Source organism: Gopherus evgoodei, chromosome 7, assembly GCF_007399415.2.
Source record: "Gopherus evgoodei ecotype Sinaloan lineage chromosome 7, rGopEvg1_v1.p, whole genome shotgun sequence".
Lineage (NCBI taxonomy): Eukaryota > Metazoa > Chordata > Testudines > Testudinidae > Gopherus > Gopherus evgoodei.
The window spans coordinates 55,689,837-55,715,597 of record NC_044328.1 but is presented as its reverse complement, the minus strand read 5'-3'; the positions used below and the strand labels follow the sequence as shown (position 1 = coordinate 55,715,597).

The window sequence follows — 25,761 nt, the reverse complement described above, 5'->3', positions numbered from 1 at the left end:
GACGGTCCAGTTTGGCCAATGTAAATGGCAGAGGGGCGTTGCTGGCATATGATGGCATATATTACATTGGTAGATGTGCAGGTGAATGAGTCCCTGATGGTGTGGCAGATGTGGTTAGGTCCTATGATGGTGTCCCTTGAATAGATATGCGGACAGAGCTGGCAATGGGGTTTGTTGCAGGGATTGGTTCCTGGGTTAGTGTTTCTGTTGTGTGGTGTGTCACAGCAAAGTTTGCCAACACCCCTACGTATTACTTGAGAACCACCAGTTTGGTAAACTCCCTCACAAGTATCTGTACAATTTCCATATTTCTGATATTTGCCTCTTCACCATGGTTAATTTGTTAATAGACTTGCCCTACCCCATCCCAAAATAATAAACCCCACAAGCCTAATCACACCCAGGTTCTACTGCTGGTATTTAACCAAAAAAGTTGTAATCCATTTTTCCTGCTGTACATGGAAAGTGTAAATGTAGGAAAATATCTCCAGCAGTCCTTGAGAACTGTACTATTAATATAGCATTTTACATAGATAGCACCATTCATCCAAAATAATTTCACAAACTACATTCCAGCGGTACCACTGAAATGCATCCACCCAAAGAGTGCAATGTGGCAGACAACCAGTGCACAGTACACTGCACCACAGCAGAGGAATGAAACATTTTCAATCATGGGATAATGAGATCCCCCTTGTCACGCATCCTGACCAGCATTCATTTGGGCCAGGGAAAGGCAAAGTCAATATTTAGCCATCTGAGGTCTCACCTAGGGTGACCAGACAGAAAGTATAAAAATCGGGACAGGAGGTGGGGGAGGGGCAATAGGTGCCTATATAGGAAAAAGCCCCAAATATTGGGACTGTCCCTATAAAATCGTGACATCTGGTCACCCTAGTCTCACCACCTGTGAATTGACTATAAGAAAAGAAATTGGAAGGAGTTGTTGGATTTTTTTACTTCAAAGTCTGAAACTATTCTTGGTTGCTCAGGAACCATTGTCTAAGATAAACTATAGAACTGTATGCCATATCTGCATATCTAAAAATGCAGATGTTGACATGTTATAAACTATTTTGTCACTACATCTTTACATGACAGCCTGGTATGCACCTGTGAAGCGTTAGGAATACATATTGCTTAGCAAAGATGTAACATTTTATCTTTAATATTTTGATCTGGGTTCCTTGATCTAAAGAAGACTCGTCACAGTATTCCTAGCCTCACTTTAATAGTTATTTACTCCCTTTTCTAGAAGTTCTACTGTTGTTTCTCACCTTTGGGTATCAACACTAATATTTCCTCATTAGAACTATTAATATTCCAATATCCATTGTTGCCCTGTTAGAGCCGTAGGATAGTCAATGTTATCCTAGCATCTTTTGAATCACTACATAGGAAACACAATAGGCACAAGACTAGTAAGCAAAAGCAGTTCATAACTTTCCAAGGTACAGTAAAGCTTTGTTATCTGGCATGTTGGGGGAATGGCGGTGCCGGTTAGTCAAAAATTCCGGTTACCTAAGAGCTATACTTACCAATGGAATACCAATTTTCAAAGACATAGCATACAATAAAATGAATAAAATATAAAATAGTATAAAGGTACTGTACTCACCAATCCAGTAGTAGTACTGCACTGCAGAGTGGTTGGTTTCTTGAAGCACTCAGGTGTATACAAGTAAAGTTTTCTATACTGTAGGTTATCTTATGACACTACATATCACTATGGGCAGCTCATGGCGGACACCCAGATCACTAAAAATACATTTAACACTAAAACTATACTGAACATAATTTGATCTTTGATGATTCAGAAGGCACTTCAGGATCTTGCAGTGCCTTGGCATCATTATCAACATCAATTATCATTGTAGATGTAGAAAGTGTAGGAGATTGGGCTGAATGTGTAATGACCTTATGACATACCCTGGAAGCTGGTGTTTTGAATAAATCCATGGTATCAGATTGTTTACTTGTCTTCTGCCTCTTTTGCATAAAGCTAGAGTGCGGAATATGCAGTTGCATAACCTCCTGGGCAGTATAGTCCCGGTTACTAGACTGAAGATTTGCATTGGGAAGTATCAGAAATGCCGGTTAATAGATCTTTCTGGTTGATAAAGTGCAAGATAACACAGCTTTTACTTGTATGTAGTGTGATAGACCCAGGACAGCTAGGAACAGCAGAGTAGTAGAAGGGAGATATACTGGCCACTGGATAAGCAGTTTTCTGTTCCCTGAGTGACCAAAGCAGGGGCTGCTCCAGGCTAATGAGAACACCTGACTCCAATTAACCTGCTAAGAGTCAGCTGAGGCTGTTAAGCACCTGACTCTAGTTAAGGCCCTTCTGATGCTAAGGGAGCCAGGGGAGAGGAAGTGTGTGTGAAGAACTGGGAGCAAGAGGTGTGCAAGGAGCTGAGAGCGAGTAGGCATACTGCTGGAAGATTGAGAAGTACTAGTGTTGTCAGACATCCAGAGGAAGGTCTGATGGTGGGGACAAAGAAGGTGTTTGGAGGAGGCCATGGGGAAGTAGCCAGGGAGTTCTAGTTGTCGCGCAACTGTACCAGGAGGCACTCTAGACAGCTGCAGTCCACAGGGCCCTGGGCTGGAATCCGGAGTAGAGGGCAGGCCTGAGTTCCCCCCTAAACCTCCCAACTCCTGATCAAACACAGGAGGAATTGACCTGGACTGTGGCTTCTACCATAGGGAAAGGTCTCTGGGCTGTTTCCCAACCCACAGGGTGAATCTGTGAGGCAAGTGAAGGAATAGGAGGAAGGAATAGGAGGAACTTTGTCACAACTGTGTTAGAGGTGGGATTCGGTGTGCACAGCATGGTGAAAGAAGGAGGGTGATTTAAAAAAAAAGGGAGAGGGTTTATTTTTTTTCACCACAATGGATGACATAGTACAGGCATTGATACAAGCTACCAGCTACAAGCCCAGCAGGAAGCTACCCGTGTCCAAGCAACCGGCCAACAGGAGGCAGTGCAGCTGCAGCAAGAGACTAATCGCCTGCTGATGGACCAGGCTGCTCAAGACTGAGCTATGTTGCGAGAACTGGTAAACCAGGTAAAGACCCTTAGAGAGCCGTGGCCATGATAGGATGCAGATCATACGGGCCAGCCATTGGCCGCAGAAAATGACGTGGGAGGATGATGTAGAGGCATACCTTCTGGCCTTTGAGAGGACAGCCCTACAGGAGGCCTTGCCTCGAGATCAGTGGACTGACATCCTCACCCCATTCCTGTGTGAGGAGGGCTAGAAGGCCTACCATGATCTGCCTAAAGAGGCTTCAGCAGGCTACCCCAGCTGAAAGCAGAGATTCTGGCCAGATCTGGGGTAACGACCGCAGTGCAGGCCCAGCGGTATCATGAGTGGAAGTATCAGGAAGACAAAACCCTGCGGTCCCAATTGTATGACCTCATCCATCTTGCATGAAAGTAGTTGCGAACAGAGTCCCGGAGTCCGGAAGAGATACTAGAGGTTCTGGTCATCGACCGATACATGAGAGGACTACCGCCAGACCTTCGCGCCTGGGTAAGCCAGAACGAACCCTCCACCTATGATGAGGTTGTCACCCTGGTAGAGAGGTGAAGGACAGTGAGGGAGCTGACCTGACCAGTTAAGGAAGAGGCACCCCAGGTTAAACTAGCAGCACTGAGCCCTAAAGCTCAGGTGACTGGGCCACCAGGAGGGCCCAGGTGGAAGAAGAGAAGGACTGAAGGCCCACCAGAGTCCACAAAGAGTCAGAGCACTGAGGACAAAGAGGATCATGATGTTAGACTGCCCAGACCAAGAGACCGGGGAATGCCTAGGGCTCTATAGAGATGTTATGCCTGTGGGGAGTGAGGACACATAGCTGCACAGTGTCCCAATGCTGAGAACTCTATGCGATGTAACCTGGGGAACTGGGCAGACCCATGTCCCTAATCCACCTTGTGGGGGTCTCACTAACCCCACATATGTACACCAGACCAGTGAAACTAACTGGGGTAGAGACCACGGCACTGGTTGATTTGGGAAGTGCTATCACGCTTCTCTCAGGGAAGCTTGTGAAGCACAGTCAGCTGCTGCAGGCTAAACGTACAGTGATAACATGCGTCCATGGGGCAGTTAGCTTCTACCCCACTATCCCAGTAAAAATCGAGATCCAAGGGAACACTATTGAGGTAGCAGCAGGTGTAGTCCCTAAACTCCCATACCCGGTGCTCATAGGGAGGGACTTCCTAGGGTTTGGAGACTTACTCCCAGTAGGGGGATTTGAGAAAGATGGGAACCCTGAAATTAGTGAGGCATCCACAGCAGATTGTCAACCCCCAATCTTCTCTAAAATATCCCCAGATTTGTTCTCCACTCACAGACAGAATAGAAGGACAAAAAGGGAAAGAAGGGCAGCTAAGGCCATGGGAACACGACTACTGACCCAAAGCCAGAGGGTCGCTCTCGTAGGTAGCAGCTGAAAAGGAGGTCACCCAGAAGGGAGAAGCACCCGAGTCTGACCCCCACCCTAATGCCGCTGAACCATTAGAGGCAACAGAGACTGGGCCCCTAGATCTGGAGCAGATTAGCCTCAGGAGAGGCAATTTTGGACAGGACCAAGCAGAAGACCCAAGGTATGACAACATCAGGAAGGAGGTAACTGAAATAGATGGGATCCCCATGGAAGGGAAAACCCAGGGGCCAGGACCCTACTTCATAATGAAGAAGGATCTCTTATACCAGGTTGCACCAGTACAGCGGCAGAAGGTACAGCAGATCCTAGTACCTCAAAAAATACCAGAACACTGTATTAAGTCATCTTTTGGGGGGGAATTTGGGGTAGAGAAGACCCTGGCACAGGTCCTATGATGGTTCTTCTGGCCCGTAGTACATGAAGAAGTGCGGAGGTACTGTGCGTCTTGCCCAGAGTGTCAGCTGCACAGTCCCCGTCCCCACTTGAGGGCACCTTTGGTACCCCTTCCCATCATAGAGGTCCCCTTCGAGTGAATAGCCACGGACCTAGTGGGACCCCTGGAGAAGACAGCTCGGGGCCACCAATATATACTTGTTGTTTTGGACTATGCTATTTACTACCCAGAAGCCATCCCCCTGCAGAACATGGTGTCTAAAACGATAGCCAAAGAGCTGATGGGGATCTTTGGCTGAGTGGGGCTACAGAAGGAGATATTAACAGACCAAGGAACCCCATTTATGTTGAAGCTAATGAAGAACCTCTGTACGCTGCCCCATATACATACCCTGAGAACTTCAGTCTATCATCCACAGACTGATGGGTTAGTAGAAAGGTTTAATCGAACCCTCAAGGCTATGATAAGGAAGGTGTTAAGTCGGGACGGGAAGGACTGTGACACCCTACTACCTTATCTTATGTTCGCTATCTGGGAGGTAACTCAGGCCTCAACTTGATTCTCCCCCTTTGAGCTGTTATATGGGTGCAACCCCCGAGGCATCCTGGACATAGCCAAGGAAATTTGGGAGGAGGAACCCAGTGAGGGGAAGAACATAATAGACCATGTGCTACAGATGAGGGACCAGAGAGCCTGAGTCACTCCCATAGTGAGGAAGCACCTACAGAAGGCCCAAGAGGCCCAGCAAACCTACTACAACTGTCAAGCCAAGGTTCATCAGTTTTAACCCGGTGACCAAGTAGTGGTACTGGTACCCACAGCCAAAAGTAAGCTGTTGGCCCAGTGGCAAGGGCTCTATGAAATAGTTGAACCCATACAGGAAGTAAATTACAAGGTGCAACAACCGGGACGTCGAAAACTAGAACAGATATGTCAACCTTCTGAAACCCTGGCATACCCGAGAGGCATGCACAGTGGTTCGGGAAGACCTGCACCCAGGGAACAAAATCCCTGAACCGGTGAGGATGTCTCCCGATCTAACAACAGCCCAGAAGAAAGAGGTAACTGAGATGATCGCCCAATATCAAGACGTATTCTCAACAAAGCCGGGTCGCACAACTGGGACATATCACCACATCATCACAAACCCTTGGGCCAGAGTAACAATGTGGCCTACCGGGTGCCAGCAGCCAAAAGGGAGGAAATAAAAGCAGAAGTAGGAAAATGCTGGAGATGGGGATCATTGAAGAATCTCACAGTCAGTGGTCCAGCCCCATAGTGTTGGTGTCCAAACCTGATGGCACCATGAGGTTCTGCAATGACTTCCGTAGACTAAATGAGATATCCCAGTTTGATGCCTACTCTATAGCCCGCATAGATGAATGAGTGGACCGTCTGGGGAATGCCTGGTACTTAACGACCCTAGACTTGACAAATGGGTATTGGCAGATTCCCATATCCAAAGATGCAAAGGAGAAGACGGCATTCTCTACACCAAAGGGTCTTTTCCAGCATACAGTCCTCCTTTTGGACTACATGCGGCCCCAGCTACCTTTCAGTGCCTCATGGACAAGTTACTATGCCCCCATGCCAGCTATGCTGTGGCCTACTTGGATGACATGGTGATTCATACCCCAGACTGGAAAACCACTTGAAGAAGGTGGGGGCGGACCTTGATACCGTCAGGTGAGCTGGCTTTATGGCAAACCCTGTTAAGTGTGCTGTGGGTTCACGGAGGCCAAATATGTTGGCTACATGGTAGGAAAAGATCTGGTAAAACCTCAACTGAACAAGTTAGAGGCCATCAAAATTGGCCATGACCAAGTAGTAAGAAGCAAGTCTGAGCATTCCTAGGGGTGGTGGGGTATTATCGGCATTTCAACCCATTTTGCCACAAGGGCAAGTCCCCTAACAGACTTAATGAAGACCCATGGTCCAAATCCAGTCAGATGATCCGATGCAGCAGAGAGGGCATTCACAGACCTACAGACTGCCCTCTGTAGTAACCCCATATTGATAGCCCTGGATTTCACCAAGGAATTCATCCTTCAGACGATGCATCTGAGGTGGGGTTAGCGGCTGTCCTGTTGCAGATGGTTGGGGAAGAGGAACCGCCAATTCTCTACCTCAGCAGGAAACTCCTTCCGAGGGAACAAAAATATGCAGTGGTAGAGAGAGAGTGCCTCACCATAAAATGGGCCATGGAAACACTGCATTACTACCTGTGGTGCGCAGATTTGTCCTCGTGGCCGACTATGCCCCTCTTCAATAGACGCAATGGAACAAGGAAAAGAACACAAGGGTAACCAGGTAGTTCTTATCCCTCCAACCTTTCCAGTTCTGCATACAGCACAGAGCAGGGAGTCACCATGGCAATGCTGATGGCTCATCACATGTACACTGTCTGGCGTCCCAAGCTGCCCAACCCCTTGGTGTTGAGCAGGGGGGAGGGATATGTGGTAGACCAAGAAACAACAGAGTAGTAGAAGGGAGATATACTGGCCACTGGATAAGCAGTTTTCTGTTCCCTGAGTGACCAGAGCAGGGGCTGCTCCAGGCTAATGAGAACACCTGGCTCCAATTAACCTGCTAAGAGTCAGCTGAGGCTGTTAAGGCTCTTCTGATGCTATAAAAGGGCTCACTCCTCTCAGGCCAGAGGGAGCCAGGGAGTCAGAGGAGAGGAAGTGTGTGTGAAGAACTGGGAGCAAGAGGTGTGCATGAAGCTGAGAGCAAGTAGGCATACTGCTGGAGGACTGAGGAGTGCAAGCGTTATCAGACATCAGGAGGAAGGTCCAGTGGTGAGGACAAAGAAGGTGTTTGGAGGAGGCCATGGGGAAGTACCCAGGGAGTTGTAGCTGTCACGCAACTGTACCAGGAGGCACTCTAGACAGCTGCAGTCCACAGGGCCCTGGGCTGGAATCCAGAGTAGACGGCAGGCCCAGGTTCCCCCCAAACCTCCCAACTCCTGATCAAACACAGGAGGAATTGACCTGGACTGTGGCTTCTACCAGAGGAGAAAGTCTCTGGGCTGTTTCCCGATCCACAAGGTGAATCTGTGAGGCGAGCAAATCTGCCAATAAGCACAGGACCCACCAAGGTAGAGGAGGAACTTTGTCACAGTAGTTTTAGCTATGTAGATAGCACAGTTGCCTGGTTAAAGTATTTCAAACAAAGCCTAACTTAAACTGACAAAAATATAACAACACAAGAATATAGCTTAACATATTAAATTAGTGCAAGTTTTTTTGTCAGAACAATCTAGTATAATGTCCCCTTTCTCCCGGGTGTCTCCCGATCATAGACTGTCTTATCATCATTATTATTTACGATTCTTGTAAAAATAGGCCCAAAACGAGAGTGGGAATCTATTGGGCTTTGTACTACATCAGAACATAAGAGACTGTCTCTGGCCCAAAGAGCTGACAATCTAAATAGACAAGAGAAAGATGGAGGGTGGAAAGAAAGGAAGTATTATTATCCCCATTTTACAGATGAGGACCTGAGGCACAGGGAGATTGTGACTTTTCCAAGGAAGTAAGTCATACAGGAAGTCTGTGGCAGACCTGGGAAATAGAACTTTCTCCTGATCTACTATCTTAACCACAAGACCAGCAATTTCCCTTTGGCCCCTGCCTACAATGACAACTACATTAGTTTCTACTACATTGACAGCACAATGTCCCACAATCTATAATCAGAAAAGAAAATATTCCACAGCAAAGTAACCAGATTTTTTTCTGGTCACTAAAGAGGCACTTTAGTTTGTATTGTTCATAGACTTTAAGGTCAGAAGGGACCATTATGATCATCTAGTCTGACCTGCACAACACAGGCCACAGAATCTCACTCACCCACTCCTGTAACAACCTCTTAACCTATGTCTGAGTTACTGAAGTCCTCAAATAATGGTTTAAAGACCTCAAGGTGCAGAGAATCCTCCAGCAAGTGACCCGTGTCCCATGCTGCAGAGGAAGGCGAAAAACCTCCAGGGCCTTTGCCAATCTGCCCTGGAGGAAAATTCCTTCCCGACCCCAATATGACAACCAGTTAAACCCTGAGCATATGGGCAAGACTCACCAGCCAGCACCCAGGAAAGAATTCTCTGTAGTAACTCAGATCCCACCCCATCTAACATCCCATCACAGACCATTGGGTATATTTACCTACTAATAATCAAAGATGAATTGAATTAATTGCCAAAATTAGGCTATCCCATCATACCATCCCCTCCATAAACTTATCAAGCTTAGTCTTGAAGCCAGATATGTCTTTTGCCCCCACTACTCTCCTTGGAAGGCTGTTCCAGAACTTCACTCCTCTAATGGTTAGAAACCTTCGTCTAATTTCAAATCTAAACTTCCTAGTGTTCAGTTTATATCCATTTGTTCGTGTGTCCACATTGGTACTAAACTTAAATAATTCCTCTCCCTCCCTGATATGATTGCTCTTTATAAATATATCAGAGGGATAAATATCTCCTCTCAGACTCCTAGCAATTAAAAAGGATCCAGCGGCTAAATTTCAGCATTTACTTCCCCCATGTGCCACTCTAAGAGCCAAAGTTGCTGGGTAGGATTAAATTAACTCCTCACTGTGCAAATGATTCCCCTCCATCCTGCCCATTCTACTGATTTCCAGAGATGGCGATGTTTCCCTTAAACATTCTAAGCAACTCTAGCCTGGACTTCCAGTACAAAGCACACGTGGCCTTCTAGGGTGCATATCAGCTTCAGATGTTCAGCTGATTTTCATTTATCCTACAGAGTTTTGAGGATCCCTCTAAGCAGGCTCCCTACTCCTACCTCAGGATTCTTGGTGGAAGGCGGGTTTTTTTTTTGTTTTTTTTTGGATCGGCAGGGGATACATATGTGAAAGATTTTATAGTGGATGATGAAAAGTGCCAGTGTACTGTATATTCACAGATGATGAATATATGTTGCAATCACTGATTTGCATACCCTGCTATTGTTTGAGTCTCTAAAAACATATTCATTGAATGCAAATAAAATTGCCTAATGAATATGCATGAATCTGCCAGGAATGATGTATTTAACTTTGGTATGGGAATTAATATATTTCCTTACATTGTCATCTTGTTTTTATTATTCCATTTGTATTGTACCTAATCTAATTGTAACAGAACAAAGGACAGATTAGATTTCTTTTTCTTTCTGTCTCTCTCTTTCTACTTTTCTCTGGCTTTGTTTCTCTCCTCTCTCTCCAGCAATGCTATACCTGTTGATTTTGCTCGTGGACAGCTGTCTGGTCATCCTCTCTGTATGAAGCAATACTATGGACTATTTTCTTCCTATCGTCTTCCAGGCCATACCAAAGATACTCTTGTGGCCCAGAAAAGCAGCATAATGCCAGAACCAGAGCACATCATTGTTGCTTGTAACAATCAGGTGAGTAGGCATTTTGTTTTTAAACCTTTTCCTCTTTCCTTCAGAAATTGGGTATGCATAAATTTGCTTGATAACAATGCAATACAATTGTTGGTCCAGGATCTCACTGAATGTACAATAGATGATGGCACTGGACTCAGTCCTGAAGCCCATACCCAGTTCTTATCAGTGATGTGCTGCCAGCATTTTAACAAGAAGCTCCCATAGTTTTTTTTTTCCCCTTCCTAGCCCAGCTTACATTCTGAATACACTGCTACAGCAAGGAGAGATGTGGGACTGGGGAAAATACTAATTTAGTTTCTATAATAAAAACACTTATCAAGTAGGGAAGCAACACCACAGGCAAAAAAATGTATATGACGTGCATTTGCTGAAATGTTTATATTTTCACCTGAAGACTCTATTGGGTCTACTGGCATACCGCATAGTGTTCAGCCTGTATAATTTAGAGTGAGGGTGGGAGGAGAAAAGACCTTGTACAGTACCCCTCCCATACAGCATTTGTTTGCAAGTCTCTGACATTTAGTACAATATGGTGCATTCCAAAGGCAAACATTTTGCTTTTTTAATGTATTGTAAGGAGCAGAGCTGGTCACAAAACAGCATTTCTCTTCCACAGAAAATTCTGACATTTGTTTTCTTCCTAAATCGAGATGAAAAGCTGAAGTTTCAGAATCATTGGCAATGTCATGAGAAATCCTGCACTCATGAAATTTTCTGGATGGATTAAGGCAGCATCCTTGGAATCCCTGCCTGCCAACCTGTATGGGCTTAACAAAACAACAAGCCAATCAAGAGTAATAATCGGAGGACAGAAGATTAAGGAACCTATGAGTAGAGAGAAGAGTGACAAATGACATGTCTATGGGGAAGGAACTGGCAGTGAAAGTCTATTTGTGGGGGCTGAAGAAGGATGATAAGAGTCAGGAATCAGAGGGAAAGAATCTGGGTAATCTTTTTTGTGGTGTGGGTTTTTTTGTTGTTTTTTGTTTTGTTTTGTTTTGTTTTTGGCAGGAGGGGAAGTTCTGGTAGATCTAGGTCCCAGATGGTCTTAATCTGATCCTGTCAGTTTCTCTATCAGGGTGGATTGGATTAATCTGGAAAAGCATCCAGACACCTGGTTGTTTTTCCATCCACAATAGATCACTGAATCTTCTACAGTTTACTTATTGCTAATGGTCAGCTATTGAATGCTGGCAAAACTTTAGAGCGCAAGCAGCATAATTTAGCACATAATAAATGGGTTATAAAAAGCTCTGTGGGTTCCACACGTAACAGTATTGCATATCCCTATGCTATTTTTAAAAGAGATGGGACTATGGAAATTATTAACATGCTTCCTGGTTTTAATTGCTCAGGTGTTTTAAATCTTATTCAAACAATGTAAGCCACACTGTGAAGAACTTCAAAAAGACCTCACAAAATTAAGTGATTGAGCAACAAAATAGCAAATGAAATTTAATGTGGATAAATGTAAAGTAATGCACATTAGAAAAAAACAACCCCAACTATACATACAATATGATGGGGACAATTAGGCTACAACTAATCAGGAAAGAGATATTGGAGTCATCATGAATAGTTCTCTGAAGACATCCACGCAGTGTGCAGCGGCAGTCAAAAAAGCAAACAGGATGTTAGGAATCATTAAAAAAGGGATAGAGAATAAGATGGAGAATATCTTATTGCCCTTATATAAATCCATGGTACGCCCACATCTTGAATACTGCATACAGATGTGGTCTCGTCATCTCAAAGAAGCTATACTGACATTAGAAAAGGTTCAGAGAAGGGCAACTAAAATGATTAGGGGTTTGGAACGGGTCCCATATGAGGAGAGATTAAAGAGGCTAGGATTTTTCAGCTTGGAAAAGAGGAGACTAAGAGGGGATATGATAGAGGTATATACAATCATGAGTGGTGTGGAGAAAGTGAATAAGGAAAAGTTATTTACTTGTTCCCATAATATAAGAACAAGGGGGCACCAAATGAAATTAATGGGCAGCAGGTTTAAAACAAAAGGAAGTTTTTCACACAGCACACAGTCAACCTGTGGAACTTTGTGAAGGCTAGAATTATAACAGGATTTAAAAGAGAACTAGATAAATTAATAGATCTTAAGTCCATCAATGGCTATTAGCCAGGATGGGTAAGGAATGGTGTCCCTAGCCTCTGTTTGTCAGAAGGTGGAGATGGATGGCAGGAGAGAGATCACTTGATCATTACCTGTTAGGTTCACTCCCTCTGGGACACCTGGCATTGGCCACTGTTAGTAGACAGGATACTGGGCTGGATGGACCTTTGGTCTGACCCAGTATGGCCATTCTTATGTTCTTATTCTGCTCTCACTCCACTGTAAATCAGGAGCCACTCAACTGAAGTCAGTGGAGTTACACTAGTATCAAACCCAAACACAGGTGAGAGCACAGTATGAGGCCCCAGCATGCTAGCACACCACTTCCCTCAGCCATGTATTCTCACTGTGCTGAGCTGCAGCACCTCCAGGCCATCCCACATTGAGCAAGATGTTTTCTTAAAGAGCTCAATATAATTTGTCTGTGATCCTTCTGACTTTTATCATTTCCCTGCAGTTCTTTGTTTTGGATGTTGTAATTAATTTCCGCCGTCTCAGCGAAGGGGATTTGTTCACTCAGTTAAGAAAGATAGTCAAAATGGCAGAGAACGAAGAAGAGAGGCTGCCTCCAATTGGTTTACTGACATCTGATGGAAGAACTGAGTGGGCAGAGGCCAGGACAATCCTCATGAAAGGTTAGCTGCGGCAACCCCAATCTTCTCTTCTTCATCCTCATCATCATCACTGGTCCTTGATGGGAGGTGATTCTTAAGGCAAATAGATGAATAAAATCTCAGTCCTATTGAATTCCTCTAGCATGGGGAAGTTCAATTCTTGTAAGCATTCAGATGTATCACACAGAGAAACAGCAAGTATGATTATGAGCCAGTTGTGAAACTCCAGGGGCAATACCATGTAGTTAGATTTCATCCCACGCTTTGTCTTTCCTCTGATAAATTCTGAACATGCCATCAGAGTTTGTGATTTGTCTATTTCTTCATGGTCAGACTGTGATAATGAGTACAATGCTTCCATAGGCTTTAGCAAGTGTTGGATAGTCTAGCACTTTGTTTTACACCATGTTCAGACTGAAGCAAGGTAAGAGAAATTTTCCTATTTATTTTTCTCTCTGAAAAATCCTAAATCATCCCTTTATCTCTGGCTCAGAGATATTAGGAAGAATAGTATTTGTGCTTTAGAAATGCACCAGAGTTTACCAAACAGCTTGTCATTTCCAAATATTTCCCCAGAGGAGGATACCCATTTCCCTTGCAGATTACTGATAATGGCTTTTCACACAATCCACCCACCTCAGCCCTCATTACAACTAAACAAGAAAAATGGAATTTAAGCATTAACTTTTCTATAAGAATGCATAGTATAGAAATGATGAGTTTCTGGAGACCTTCTACCTATAAATTACAGTGTTAAGTATACATTGAAAAATTTTTTATCTTTCTTAGAATCAACCTTATTGAAGAATTATTGGGCTCATTTCTTGTAGTGTTTTCTTCATATTCAACCTGATTGTCAACTGGTGTGATCAGTGTAACTCCATTGACTTAAAAGGAAGTTAAGCCAATTTTAAACAGCTAAGGGTCTGACTCATTGTGTTTTCATCCACTCAGGATCCCCAGGAACATTGCTTTTGTAAGACTGCTGACTCTGCAGCTCCCTGCAGCCTACCCTCTGTTACAGCAGTGGTATCTGTTCTGTGGATAGAGAATATCTGTATCAAGGAAGTGCCAGTCTGATACCATTGTCCTGCACTAAAATTATTTGTGTTTAGGAATGTCATCTTCTGCAAATTCTACTGGGTTGGCAATATGCCAGCTTGTTGGAATGCCCAAAGAGCAAATGTTCTTGGCTCTGATTTGATACTCGGATATTCGGATTTTCCTTTTGAGTTGGCTCAATACTTTTAACAAAGTATTCAGTTGCTTTCTTTGTTGAGTCTTGTGTTTACAGTGCCCTTTCACTCTCTGAGCTCCATTCCTCCAAATTCCTGAGCAGCAAGCAACATTTCTCTTGTTGTGGTTTGTAAATAATCACTATGTACACACAGGTTTCAGAGTGGTAGCCATGTTAATCTGTATCAGCAAAAACAACAAGGAGTCCTTGTAGCACCTTAGAGACTAACATTTATTTGGGTATAAGCTTTCGTGGGCTAGAACCCACTTCATTGGATGCATGAAGTGAAAAATACAGGAGCAGGTATAAATACATGAAAGGATGGGGGTTGCTTTACCAAATGTGAGATCAGTCTAATGAGGTAAATCAATTAGCAGCAGGATACCAAGAGAGGAAAAATAACTTTTGAAGTAGTAAGAGAGTGGCTCATTACAGACAGTTGACAAGAAAGTGTAAGTAACAGTAGGGAGAAATTAGTATTGGGGAAATTAAGTTTAGGTTTTGTAATGACCCAACCACTCCCAGGCTTTATTCAGGCCTAATCTGATGGTATCCAGTTTGCAAATTAATTCCAGTTCTGCAGCTTCATGTTGGAGTCTGTTTTTGAAGTTTTTTTGTTGAAGAATTGCCACTTTTAGGTCTGTTATTGAGTGATCAGAGAGGCTGAAGTGTTCTCCTACTGGTTTTTGAATATTATGATTAATGATGTCAGATTTGTGTCCATTTATTCTTTTGCATAGAGACTGTCTGATTTGGCCAATGTACATGGCAGAGGGGCATTGCTGGTACATGATGGCGTATATCATGTACCAGCAATGGTAGATGTGCAGGTGAACGAGCCCCAGATGGTGTGGCTGCTGTGGTTAGGTCCTACGATGGTGTCTCTTGAATAGATATCTGGACAGAGTTGGCAGGGTTTGGTTCCTGGGTTGGTGTTTTTGTTGTGTTGTGTAGTTGCTGGTGAGTATTTGCTTCATGTTTGGGGGCTGTCCGTAGGCGAGGACTGGCCTGTCTCCCAAGGTCTGTGAGAGTGAGGGATCGTCCTTCAGGATAAGTTGTAGATCCTTGATGATGCGCTGGAGAGGTTTTAGTTGAGGGCTGCAGGTGACGGCTAGTGGCATTCTGTTACTTTCTTTGTTGGGCCTGTCCTGTAGTAGGTGACTTCTCGGTACCCTTCTGGCTCCATCAATCTGTTTCTTCACTTCACCAGGTGGGTATTGCAGATTTAAGAATGCTTGATAGAGATTCTGTAGGTGTTTGTCTCTGTCTGAGGGATCGGAGCAAATACGGTTGTATCTTAGCGCTTGGCTGTAGACAATGGATCGTGTGATGTGGTCTGGATGAAAGCTGGAGGAATGTAGGTAAATATAGCAGTCAGTAGGTTTCTGGTATAGAGTCGTGTTTATGTCACCATCGCTTATTAGCACTGTAGTGTCTATGAAGTGGACCTCTTGTGTGGACTGGTCCAGGCTGAGGTTGATGGTAGGGTGGAAATCATTGAAATCTTGGTGGAATTCCTCAAGGGCCTCCTTCCCATGAGTCCAGATGATGAAGATGTCATCAATGTAGTGCAAGTAGAGTAGGGGCGTAAGGGGACGAGAGCTGAGGAAGTGTTGTTCTGAAGTCAGCGATAAAAATGTTGGCATACTGAGGGGCAATGCAGGTATCCATAGCAGTCCTGCTGACTTGAAGGTATACATTGTCCCCAAACCTGAAATAGTTATGGGTGAGGACAAAGTCACAAAGTTCAGCCACCAGGTTTGCTATGATGGTATCGGGGATGCTATTCCTGATGGCTTGTAGTCCATCTTTGTGTGGAATGTTGATGTAGAGAGCTTCTACATCCATAGTGGCCAGGATGGTGTTTTCTGGAAGATCACCAAAGGATTGTAGTTTCCTCAGGAAGTCAGTGGTGTCTCAAAGATAGCTAGGAGTGCTGGTAGCGTAGGGCCTGAGGAAAGCGTCTACATATCTAGATAATCCTCCTGTCAGGATGCCAATGCCAATGAATTTCTGAGAGAATTCTCTGGTCTAGATACCAGCAAAGAAAGAGAGGACACCTAAGATGATAAATAGGGTATCTAGATGGGAAAAGTTATTTAAAAGGCCAGATTCTGAAAGAAAGCTTCAGACCTCAAAAGTTTCATGCTAATGTTCATCACAGCTGAGTGCTGGAACATATATCAGCAAAACCAGACTCTGTTTCTGTGTGTGCAATTTTATGCATGCAAACACTTTTCAAGTATTGACATCTACTTGTTCAGGTGAGAGATTGGAGCATCTGTATGTGGGGGCACAGGAAAGGACGTGCAAAACCCAAGACAAACAGATTTTGCACAAGTAAATGTCATGTAGATGTTCATGCATGTCGTGGTTATGACAGTTTGGTCCCAAAAATCAAACCTACCTCCTTTATTTTTCCCTATTGGATTGGTAGTCTAGTGCCAATTATTTTTAATTAAGACTATCCTGGGTTACACTGGGGAAAAATGGTTTGCCTAGTTAAGTTTACCACAGCATTTGTGGTATTTCCCATTCTACCTGCAGGAAATTCTGTAAACACTATAGAGAAATAAATGTTAATTCTTTTTGTCACTAATTGTGATCTGCATCAGCCACCAAAACACACAATTCAAGCAGCATTTCAGAATTATTATTAAAAGAGCCCCTCTGCTGAGACAAAAGTTCACCAAGATGCTAAGCTCTTTTTAGATGGAAAAATATTAATTAAGGACCTGATCCACAGCCCATTGAAATCAACAGAAAGATTCTCATTGGCTTCAGTGGGCTTTTGTTCAGGCTTTTATAAAAAATATCACAACATTTGGGGGTACAAGTTTGCATACAAGAAAATGGTGACCATTTTTGTATGAACTTGTAGAGAGACCATTTTCTTTAAAACATTGCTAGTTTTGTTTTCCAAAGTTCATTTAAATCCACTTTTCATTCTGCTTTGCAAATGGTCTGCTCCTTGAATTTCTACTTGCCATATATTGTGAGCCTGTGCTAGAAGGAAATACAAATTTTACTTCTGCATGTATGCAAGGGATATAAGTGTACATATTTCATGCCCTCTTATTGCTCCCCACTCATAGCAAATAGCTTATCCTTTGATCAGAGTGTGCTTCTAATAAGAAAACAGAAAGTATGTCTTATGTTTACCAGATTCCAGATTCACGGTACTGGAAACTCAAGTCAACAGATCAGAGACAGCGTAAGATGTGTCAGTAACTTTCTCAAATCCCCAAGTTATCAACCCACACCACATTCATACCAGTAACCTTGACATGAAAAGTTTTCTATCTCAATAACAATTCTCTGAGTTTGTCAGTCTCATAGATCTCAATGTTCTAAAAACAAATAAAATATCAACATGGCCATGGCACTCTCATGCTGTTGGAGTTTAGGTAGACTTTCAGGAAACATCTTCATCCAGGTGAGTCAAAGCAGATGTTGATATATAATAGCATTAAAATTTGCTTGGGGGGTTGACTTTGGACACCTACCAGCTTTACTGCCACTAGTGGATGGAGATCCGTAGCTGTACTGATGTCACAGGGAAAAAAAGAATTGAAGGGAGATAAAGATTAATAGATATAAAAAAACCCATCGCTACAGAATTAGTGAATTTCAGCAAAAGAGGTAAGAAACCAGTCAGCTGAGAGTTGCTCCAAACACTTACAGAAAGAGCTAGTATAGCTTATCCTGATTTTGTTATTTTAAAAGTAATTATTCTCATTTTCTGGAAGATAACAGAAACACAGTATTGCCAATCCTAAACAAGAAAAAAAAACTGCCAGACCTCAAAAGTCATGAGATCGGCTTAAAAAGCATGAGGTTTAAAAAAAAAAATAATAATAATCTTTGCCTTCTGGTTGCTAAGCCTGTAGGGTACACTCATACCACTTTTTCAGGCTTTTCTCTGCAACCATGAGGGCAAAAACTTTTTTTTTAATAAAGCTGAGAGTTTTCAGCTAATCATCTGTTTCCAGGAACTGTTGCTTTACTAGTATAATAATACCTAACACTTAGATAGAGCTTTGCATCTCAAAGAACATGACAATCATTAATGTATTTATCCTCACAACACCCCTGTGAAGTAGGGAAGGGCTGCTGATATGGTAAGTCACTGCTAAGATGGAGAACTGAGACACAGAGAGGCTGAATGATTTGCCCAAGGCCACGGAGGAAGGCTGTGACAGAGCAGGGAATTGAAGCCAGGTCTCCCAAGTCCTAGCCTAGTACTCTAACCATATTGCAAAACTTGCAGTAAAAAGACAATAGTTGGCAACAAACTCATCTAGGCACAGGTGATGGTCTACAATGGGAGATGTCAGAGTTAGCCAGTGGAAATTCCAGGGCGGCCTGGAGGGGGGCAAGTGGGGCAATTTGCCCCGGGCCCCACAGGGGGCCCATGAGAAAACAGTATTCTATAGTATTGCAACTTTTTTTTTATGGAAGGGGCCCCTGAAATTGCTTTGCCCCAGGCCCCCTGAATCCTCTGGGTGGCCTTGGGAAATTCTTCAGTGGAGGGAGCAAGGGAGCGAAGCAGCAGGAATGGGTTTTCTATACTGGAAGGAGGTATTGTGAGAATAAACATATTAGAGACTGTGAGGCATTCAGATCTGATAGGAATGAGAAATGGGTATTTAAGAGGGTGAGGGTGCAAAGGAGCTATAGGGTGTCATACTTGAACACAAGCCACCATTGTTATACACAATCAGTCATTAACTGTCAGTTCATATTGCAAAACTAATAAGATACATAGGTCTAAATTCAGATCTGATGTAAGCAAGTGCAAATCTACTAAAATCATTAGAGTTGCAGTTTTACCTACAGTGTTTAAATTAGGCCCATGACTCCCTTCCCTTCTTTTCCTATTAAAAAAATAGTTCCTCTAGAGAGATTGATTTACCATATTAAATGCAATTCTGTATGTTAGAGGAGAAGGTAAAAAGAACAAATTGTTCATGCAGTTTTTGTTCTCTGCTAGCCCCTTGTTTTCATTCCTTCTAGATTTTTTTCCCCATCCCAAGTCATGGTACATGAGTTCTTGTTCAGTTCATTTTCTGCTTACATGATAAACTTGTCACTGTTTGACTGATTGGTTCTCTGGACATGTTCTGGTTCGTTTGTAAGGGCATTTTCCCATTGCTTTGCTGTTTCTAGCATGGGAGTCTCATTTTATTCACTTTAAAAACCTACGTTATTGCAGCCCTGAATCCATATGTCAGAGTGAGGGTTGCTGGTGTGTAGGCAGCAGCTGTAATAAAATGTATAAACCTGTGAGGTAACATAAGCAAAACATTGAACATATAGTAAGCAAACATGGACAACAGTTTTTTAATTCACTATCCAACCAGTTTTTGTTTCCACAGTATTAGGAGCATTCTGTATACAAATAACAACATGAATCATTTATATAGCATTTTCCGCCTTAAAGAATGCTATAGTTCATCTCAGGACCCCTCAGAATGGCACGTACTGGGGAAAGAAGAGATGTATGGGTAAGGACACTGGGACAAGACCTACTCTTATAAAAAGTGCTGTGGTAGCTTTAAAACCAATGCCCAGCAACAAAGCGCTCTGTATTTAGTGTACCATGCATGCTGCAAGGGAACCAGTTAAATTTAACAGAAGCCACGGCTTGTAATCTAAGAAAGAGGAATAAGTTCTTCAAGCTTTCGAGGTTAAAGTCTAAGTGTAGGACCACACAGGAATTCTATGAGCCAGACTATGAGCCCTTTACTTGTCCTGGTGAACAACAGGTCTGCTCCTGTGGGTAAACTGAGGTCAGTGAGACTACTCCTGTAACTGTTCACTGCAGCAAGCAAGGGGCTCACAACCTGGCCCTGTTCATCACTTTAAGCCAGTGGATCCCAACTATTTCTTGCTGGAGCTGCCCCTTAGATTGAGTTAGTGGAGGAGTGCACCTACTCACCCAAACTCCCAGAATAGTTCTTCACTTTCATTTTCTCGCATGTCCTTTCTGTTTGTTTTCTTTTCAATCTCTTGTGTAGCCTCTTCCTCTCTGTGCATTTTCTTTCTCCTTTTCACTGCACGGTGACTGAAGAGATAGTGTAAATGACAACATCACATGAAGCAAGAGAGCAGAAGCTAAGCTGTTAAGAGGGATTTTAAAGCAGTGTATGAAACTGTTTTTTGTTTGATTTTGAGAACAACCATTTAATGGCAATCACTGACTAATATACCTTGGAATACAAGCACAGACTTTGTTAAAGATGCCACACTTTTACCTTTTCGATTAAGAGCTAACAAACATTTCTGACACTTCCTATAGGCCTTCCAAGGGAAGACTAGACTTTACATTCCTAATGTTTTGGAGTTAAAAGACATACAGAAAATAAACAAAGAAACCATTCATGCCTTTATCCATCATCAAGAAGAAAAAGGGAGCACAAGCCCAATTCTTTAAAAATCGTATGCACATCACCTTTGAGTGTGAGAGAGAGACAGACAGACAGACAGAGACAGCATGGGGGAGAGAAGCATGGACTGAAAACCAAAATAAGTGCATTTAGCTCAGAGTGTGTCAGAGACAGAAAGGGATGGAGGAGAAGCAGAGCATGGATTACACAATAAAGTGTTCATGAAACAAACCCCACAACCATAACTTCATATTTTTTCCATTTTCAAATTATAATAATATCTAGCTCTTATCTGTCATTTTTATCAATAGAGCTCAAAGTGGTTTACAAAAGGGGATAAGTATCATTATCCCTATTTTATAGATGAGAAAACTGAGGCACAGGGAAGTGAGGTGACTTACCTAAGGTCCTCCAGCATACCTGAATTGGGATCAGAACCCAGGTCTCCCATTTGCTAGTCTAGTGCTCTGTCCTCTAGACAGCGATTTGAGACCAGCTGAGTATTCAACTGTAGTATTATCTTCTTTATTGACATGAAGCTGGCAAAGTTGGAGACTCTTTTTGTTTTGTTTTGGTTTTTTTTACAAGAAACTTTGAGTTTATTGACTAGGCAGATTTTCTTCAAAGCTCCCAAGTTGAGAATTTTCAGGCTAAATGAGAGAACAAATAAATGTTTCTTTGTTCCAAAAGGATTTTTACTGTGAAAACTACTTAAAGGGGGTGATGCTGAAGGGATCCAGTTATTTCATTGTGGAATGTTTGTCAAGACACATCTCAGGGGCCACATCTGCTTTGATAAAATCTAGTTGCACATGTCCCGCCTGGAACTTTTGTCAAGCAAAAGCCCAGTCTCTTATTACACACAAGACTTGGAGTGAAGAAGCTCAAAATGGAAATTCTCATCATATGGGACTAACTATTTCTTATGAAAAGCAATGTGATAGGAATAAAGCTAACAGATGTCATTTTACTGCCCAAATATGATGTGATGAAAAAGTCCATAGTGAAGTGAAGTGGACCTGAGTTCCTACATGGTTACTTCAGGAAAACCATTTGCCCCATGAGTTATGGTAAGGTGGGTAATTTTGGGAGATTGATACTATTGAACTACTGTAAAAGAAAGACAATTGTATTTCAAAATTAACACAAAAGACTGAATTATTTGGAGTAGCAATTGTCCTCCTACTCTATGCATCTGATCCTTCAGTGAGTTCTGATGGCAATAGAGCTCTGCAGGACTGAGGAGCCCTTCTGCCTGGAGCTCATTGCAAGATTATGGTCTATAGTTGCACACCACCTCCTTCTGTGGGGCCCTCTAGGTGCTATTGCAATGCAAATAATAAGATGCAGTTGGAAATGTGTCAATGTTTTATCCACAGACTCTACTAACCGAGACTCCCTGGATATGATTGAACGGTGTATATGCTTGGTGTGTCTGGATGGCCCAAGTGGGGTGGAACTCAATGATACAAATATGGCTTTGCAACTTCTACATGGGGGAGGCTATGATAAAAATGGTGCCAATCGCTGGTATGACAAACCCATGCAGGTAAAATCTTACTGTACTCTGACATGTAATTGCTCTGATACACACTAACGATGACATACTCAAGTCTCATGTGTCAGGGCTGATCACCACAGGGGTCCAGATAGATACCCACCTGCATGCCATAGTAGACCACGTACATCACAGAGGGTTTTCATTTCCTTTGGAGTATCAGACATAGACCATGAGCAAAGGCAGGATAGTCAGATGGGGAATCAGCAGGGTGAAGGGGCGGGGGGTCATGGCAGCATGTCAAGCAAGAGGCTGGAAAGCACTGGCACTGAGACCAGAATGGCTTCCTGCCCATGAGTGACAGCAGACAAGGGAAGCAAAACCTGCTTGGGGAATAGGAAGTGTTGCAGTGTATAGTGCATTCTTTTTAACACTTAATCACTTGCAGAGTTCATAATGCTACTTTTACCCATGCAGCTGAGAAGAGATCTATCTCATCTACATTCCAAAAATGTCTTTACCCCAGACTAAAAGAAAGAAAAAAGGTTAAATTAGGAAATCGAGAACAAGAAAAAGGATGAGTGCAGCTGAGTTTTCTTCTCCTTTTCAACTCTTTCACTTTAACCTCAAGCTCTCCCAACTCTGGTCATAGTGGACCTCTGGAGGGAACAGGTTCCAGACGTGTGCAAATAACACAGCAGAGAAATAACAATGTCATCCTGCTATGTTGCTGCTATCAGCATATTTGCTTTTTCCTATCCAAAGCACAATGCATTCAGTACATTATCCTATGCTTATTATTTATGCGATGGCATTTCTCTTGCTAGTTTGTTGTGGGAAGAGATGGAGTCTGTGGCGCTGTGTGTGAACACTCCCCTTTCGATGGGATCGTCCTGGTACAGTGCACCGAACATTTGCTCAAGCACATGTGAGTCCTCTTTCATTATTAACATAACAGGACAGCATCCAGGTGTTTTTTTTTTTACTCAAATGTATTAACTGGGCCTCTTAAGTGTTAAAAGAAATGAATGTGCCTGAAAACAAAAAATGCGGTATCTGCTCTAAACATACTGGGATCCTCTTTCAAAGTGAAATTCACCCGTATGGCTTTAGCCCCACTTCAACTCTATTTTGAAACCCACAGTGAAGTCACGTTTCCTGCCCCTGCCCTGCCGGAACAACTTCACACTCTTAATTGTGGTTTTTTATAACTAGAATCGCAGTTTGCACATTAGAAAGCATTGAAACAGTTTAGCACTTTCATTTTCCTCTGCTTTTGTTTAATGGACCAAATCCTAGTTGCCTTGATATCAGTGGGAGTTTCACCCTTGGCTTTGCCCCAACAAGCGGAAACGGACCCAAATAAAAATCATGTCTCAAACTGATCGGCTCTTTGAGTTACTCTTGCTTTCCACTGGTGTAAGTGATATCAGCTTAGGTCCATTGAATTTGTGTGTTTTCCCCAGCAAAACAGAACATCTGTAATATCAGAGATTACTTGGTTTCTCCAGCATGTCAGGAACTAATGATTTACCAAGAAAACGGCTATCACACCATTTGTAAGGAATAGGTTGTTACCTTATGTATTTTCTCTGACATGTTTACAGGAAGGAAAGCACTAAGAAATTAGTCAGAGCTGATTCAGTGAGTGAGCTTCCTACTCCAAGGAGACTGAGATGGAAATGCTCTCCAGAAATTCAGGGACACTTAGCATCATCAGCAGAAAAACTTCAAAGGTACGGCAGATTCCTGGACTTTTCTGAACTGCTTCAAGTTGTGAGCCACCTAACAAACTAATTTATTATACAGCTTGATCCTACCCAGAGCTGATCATCCTCAACTCCCATGAAAACAAAAGATGCTCAGTGCCTCCCAGGATCAGGCCTGTAAGGCTGTACAGTTAGTATAATGCACTAGGAACTGCACTATCATTACATTCCTTTCATGTAAATATAGGAGAAGCTAATGATAACTACCAATACCACTGGAAATAAATTTGATACAGCGTTCATTATTTCAGGGGTTCTCAAACTGGGGGTTGAGACCTCTCGGGGTCACAAGGTTATTACATGGGGGGTCGTGAGCTGTCAGCCTCCACCCCAAACCCCGCTTTGCAGCCAGCATTTATAATGGTATATATATTAAAAAGTGTTTTTAATTTATAAGGGAGGGTCGCCCTCAGAGGCTTGCTATGTGAAAGGGGTCTCCAGTACAAAAGTTTGAGAACCACTGCATTATTTACATAAAATATGAACAATGGCCTCTATTTGTACAGGTATATGGTTTGATCTGACCCAGACATAGCCAGGCCTGTGGAGGAAATGTATTTAGAGGAGTTGTAAACAACTGGTTTGAATAGACAATTTGAATTCAAGCATTTAATTTGCTTGTATCTACAGTATTACTACAAAGGCCAGTACTTTGGAGCTGGATTTTCTAGATCACAATGGATATGCATGGAAATTTTCACAGTGACTTTGAATGACAAAACTTTTTTGAGAGAGATTTAAGCTTCTTGTCCAATTTTCATGAGGAAATTAACATAATGTACACATGACCAATTTTAAATCTTTGCTTATTGTGATCGCATTAGGTAAGACAGCACTGGTAACAAAGTGTTTAAAATCTAAGATATAATATGAGAGACATTAGCTCAGTCCAGATACCAAAAAAAGATTGTTTTGTTTCTAAATAAACAAAAGGTTACATTTCTTTGAAATGGGAGTTCATAATAAAATCAGGGCCTGCATTAGACTTTTAATCTATCCATTATTTAAATACAAGTGCTTCACTGATATGTAATCTAGAACAAAGAAGAGCATGTTTAACCTTCAGGAGCAGAATTGCTGGGAAAAAAAAGTGTTTAACCCAAATGAGCACAACTACATGAGTGTCACAGCTCATAAACAGCACTGAAGATTAAAGTTGCACGTTGAATAGTGCATGATTAGAGATTGTTAGTTGAGAACAATTTACTGGTTGCCAAGTGCCAGACATTAGACTGAAAACATCTACCCAATAGGTGCTAGTTGAGATATGTGGTGAACAGTATATGGGAAAAATGTTTTCTAAATATTGCTTGCAAACCACATGATATGGGAATCTTGCATTTTCCTCTACAACAAATGCCCCTGCTTGTTTTCTAGGATAGTAAACAATCTAGATTTTATTGTTTATACATTTGAAAACTATGGAAAAGAGTTTATCAAGAAACAAAAGACTAGCCCAGATGCCTACATTCAAGTAGCACTTCAGCTGGCATTTTACAGGTATGTTTATCAAATCATGGAAATAAAATATTGTGAGCACAGATTTACAATTAATCAGTAAAACAAAGAGCTAAGTCCTGCACCCAGACAAACTCCCATTGGCATAAAAGGTTAGGCCTGCGGGATGGGGTCCTTAAAAAACAGGATGGAAACTCATAATAGTAGTCACTTTGTTCTGACATATAGCACCCTCTCATATGCTATATGTTTGTTTTACAATTATAATGGAACTATTTAAATCAGCTAGAAAAGTAAGCAAAACATCCACAGTTACTGCAAAGTTACAGGGCCTATAGTTTAAAAAGCTGAAGGGAAGCAAATTGTCATTTGCAGATAAATCAGAGATTGGTTACAGCCTCGCCTGTCTAT

At 42.5% G+C, this 25,761-nt stretch overlaps 1 protein-coding gene across 1 annotated transcript in view; it reads left to right on the top strand.

Moving 5' to 3' along the window:
• Positions 1–25,761, top strand: part of CHAT (choline O-acetyltransferase) — a 47,411-nt gene that overhangs the window by 8,757 nt on the left and 12,893 nt on the right. Inside the window, exons 5-10 of the mRNA XM_030569881.1 lie at positions 10,071–10,251; positions 12,843–13,020; positions 22,005–22,174; positions 22,951–23,051; positions 23,731–23,859; positions 25,270–25,392. Of these exons, the coding sequence (XP_030425741.1) occupies positions 10,071–10,251; positions 12,843–13,020; positions 22,005–22,174; positions 22,951–23,051; positions 23,731–23,859; positions 25,270–25,392 (882 nt within the window). The remainder of the gene's footprint in view (positions 1–10,070; positions 10,252–12,842; positions 13,021–22,004; positions 22,175–22,950; positions 23,052–23,730; positions 23,860–25,269; positions 25,393–25,761) is intronic.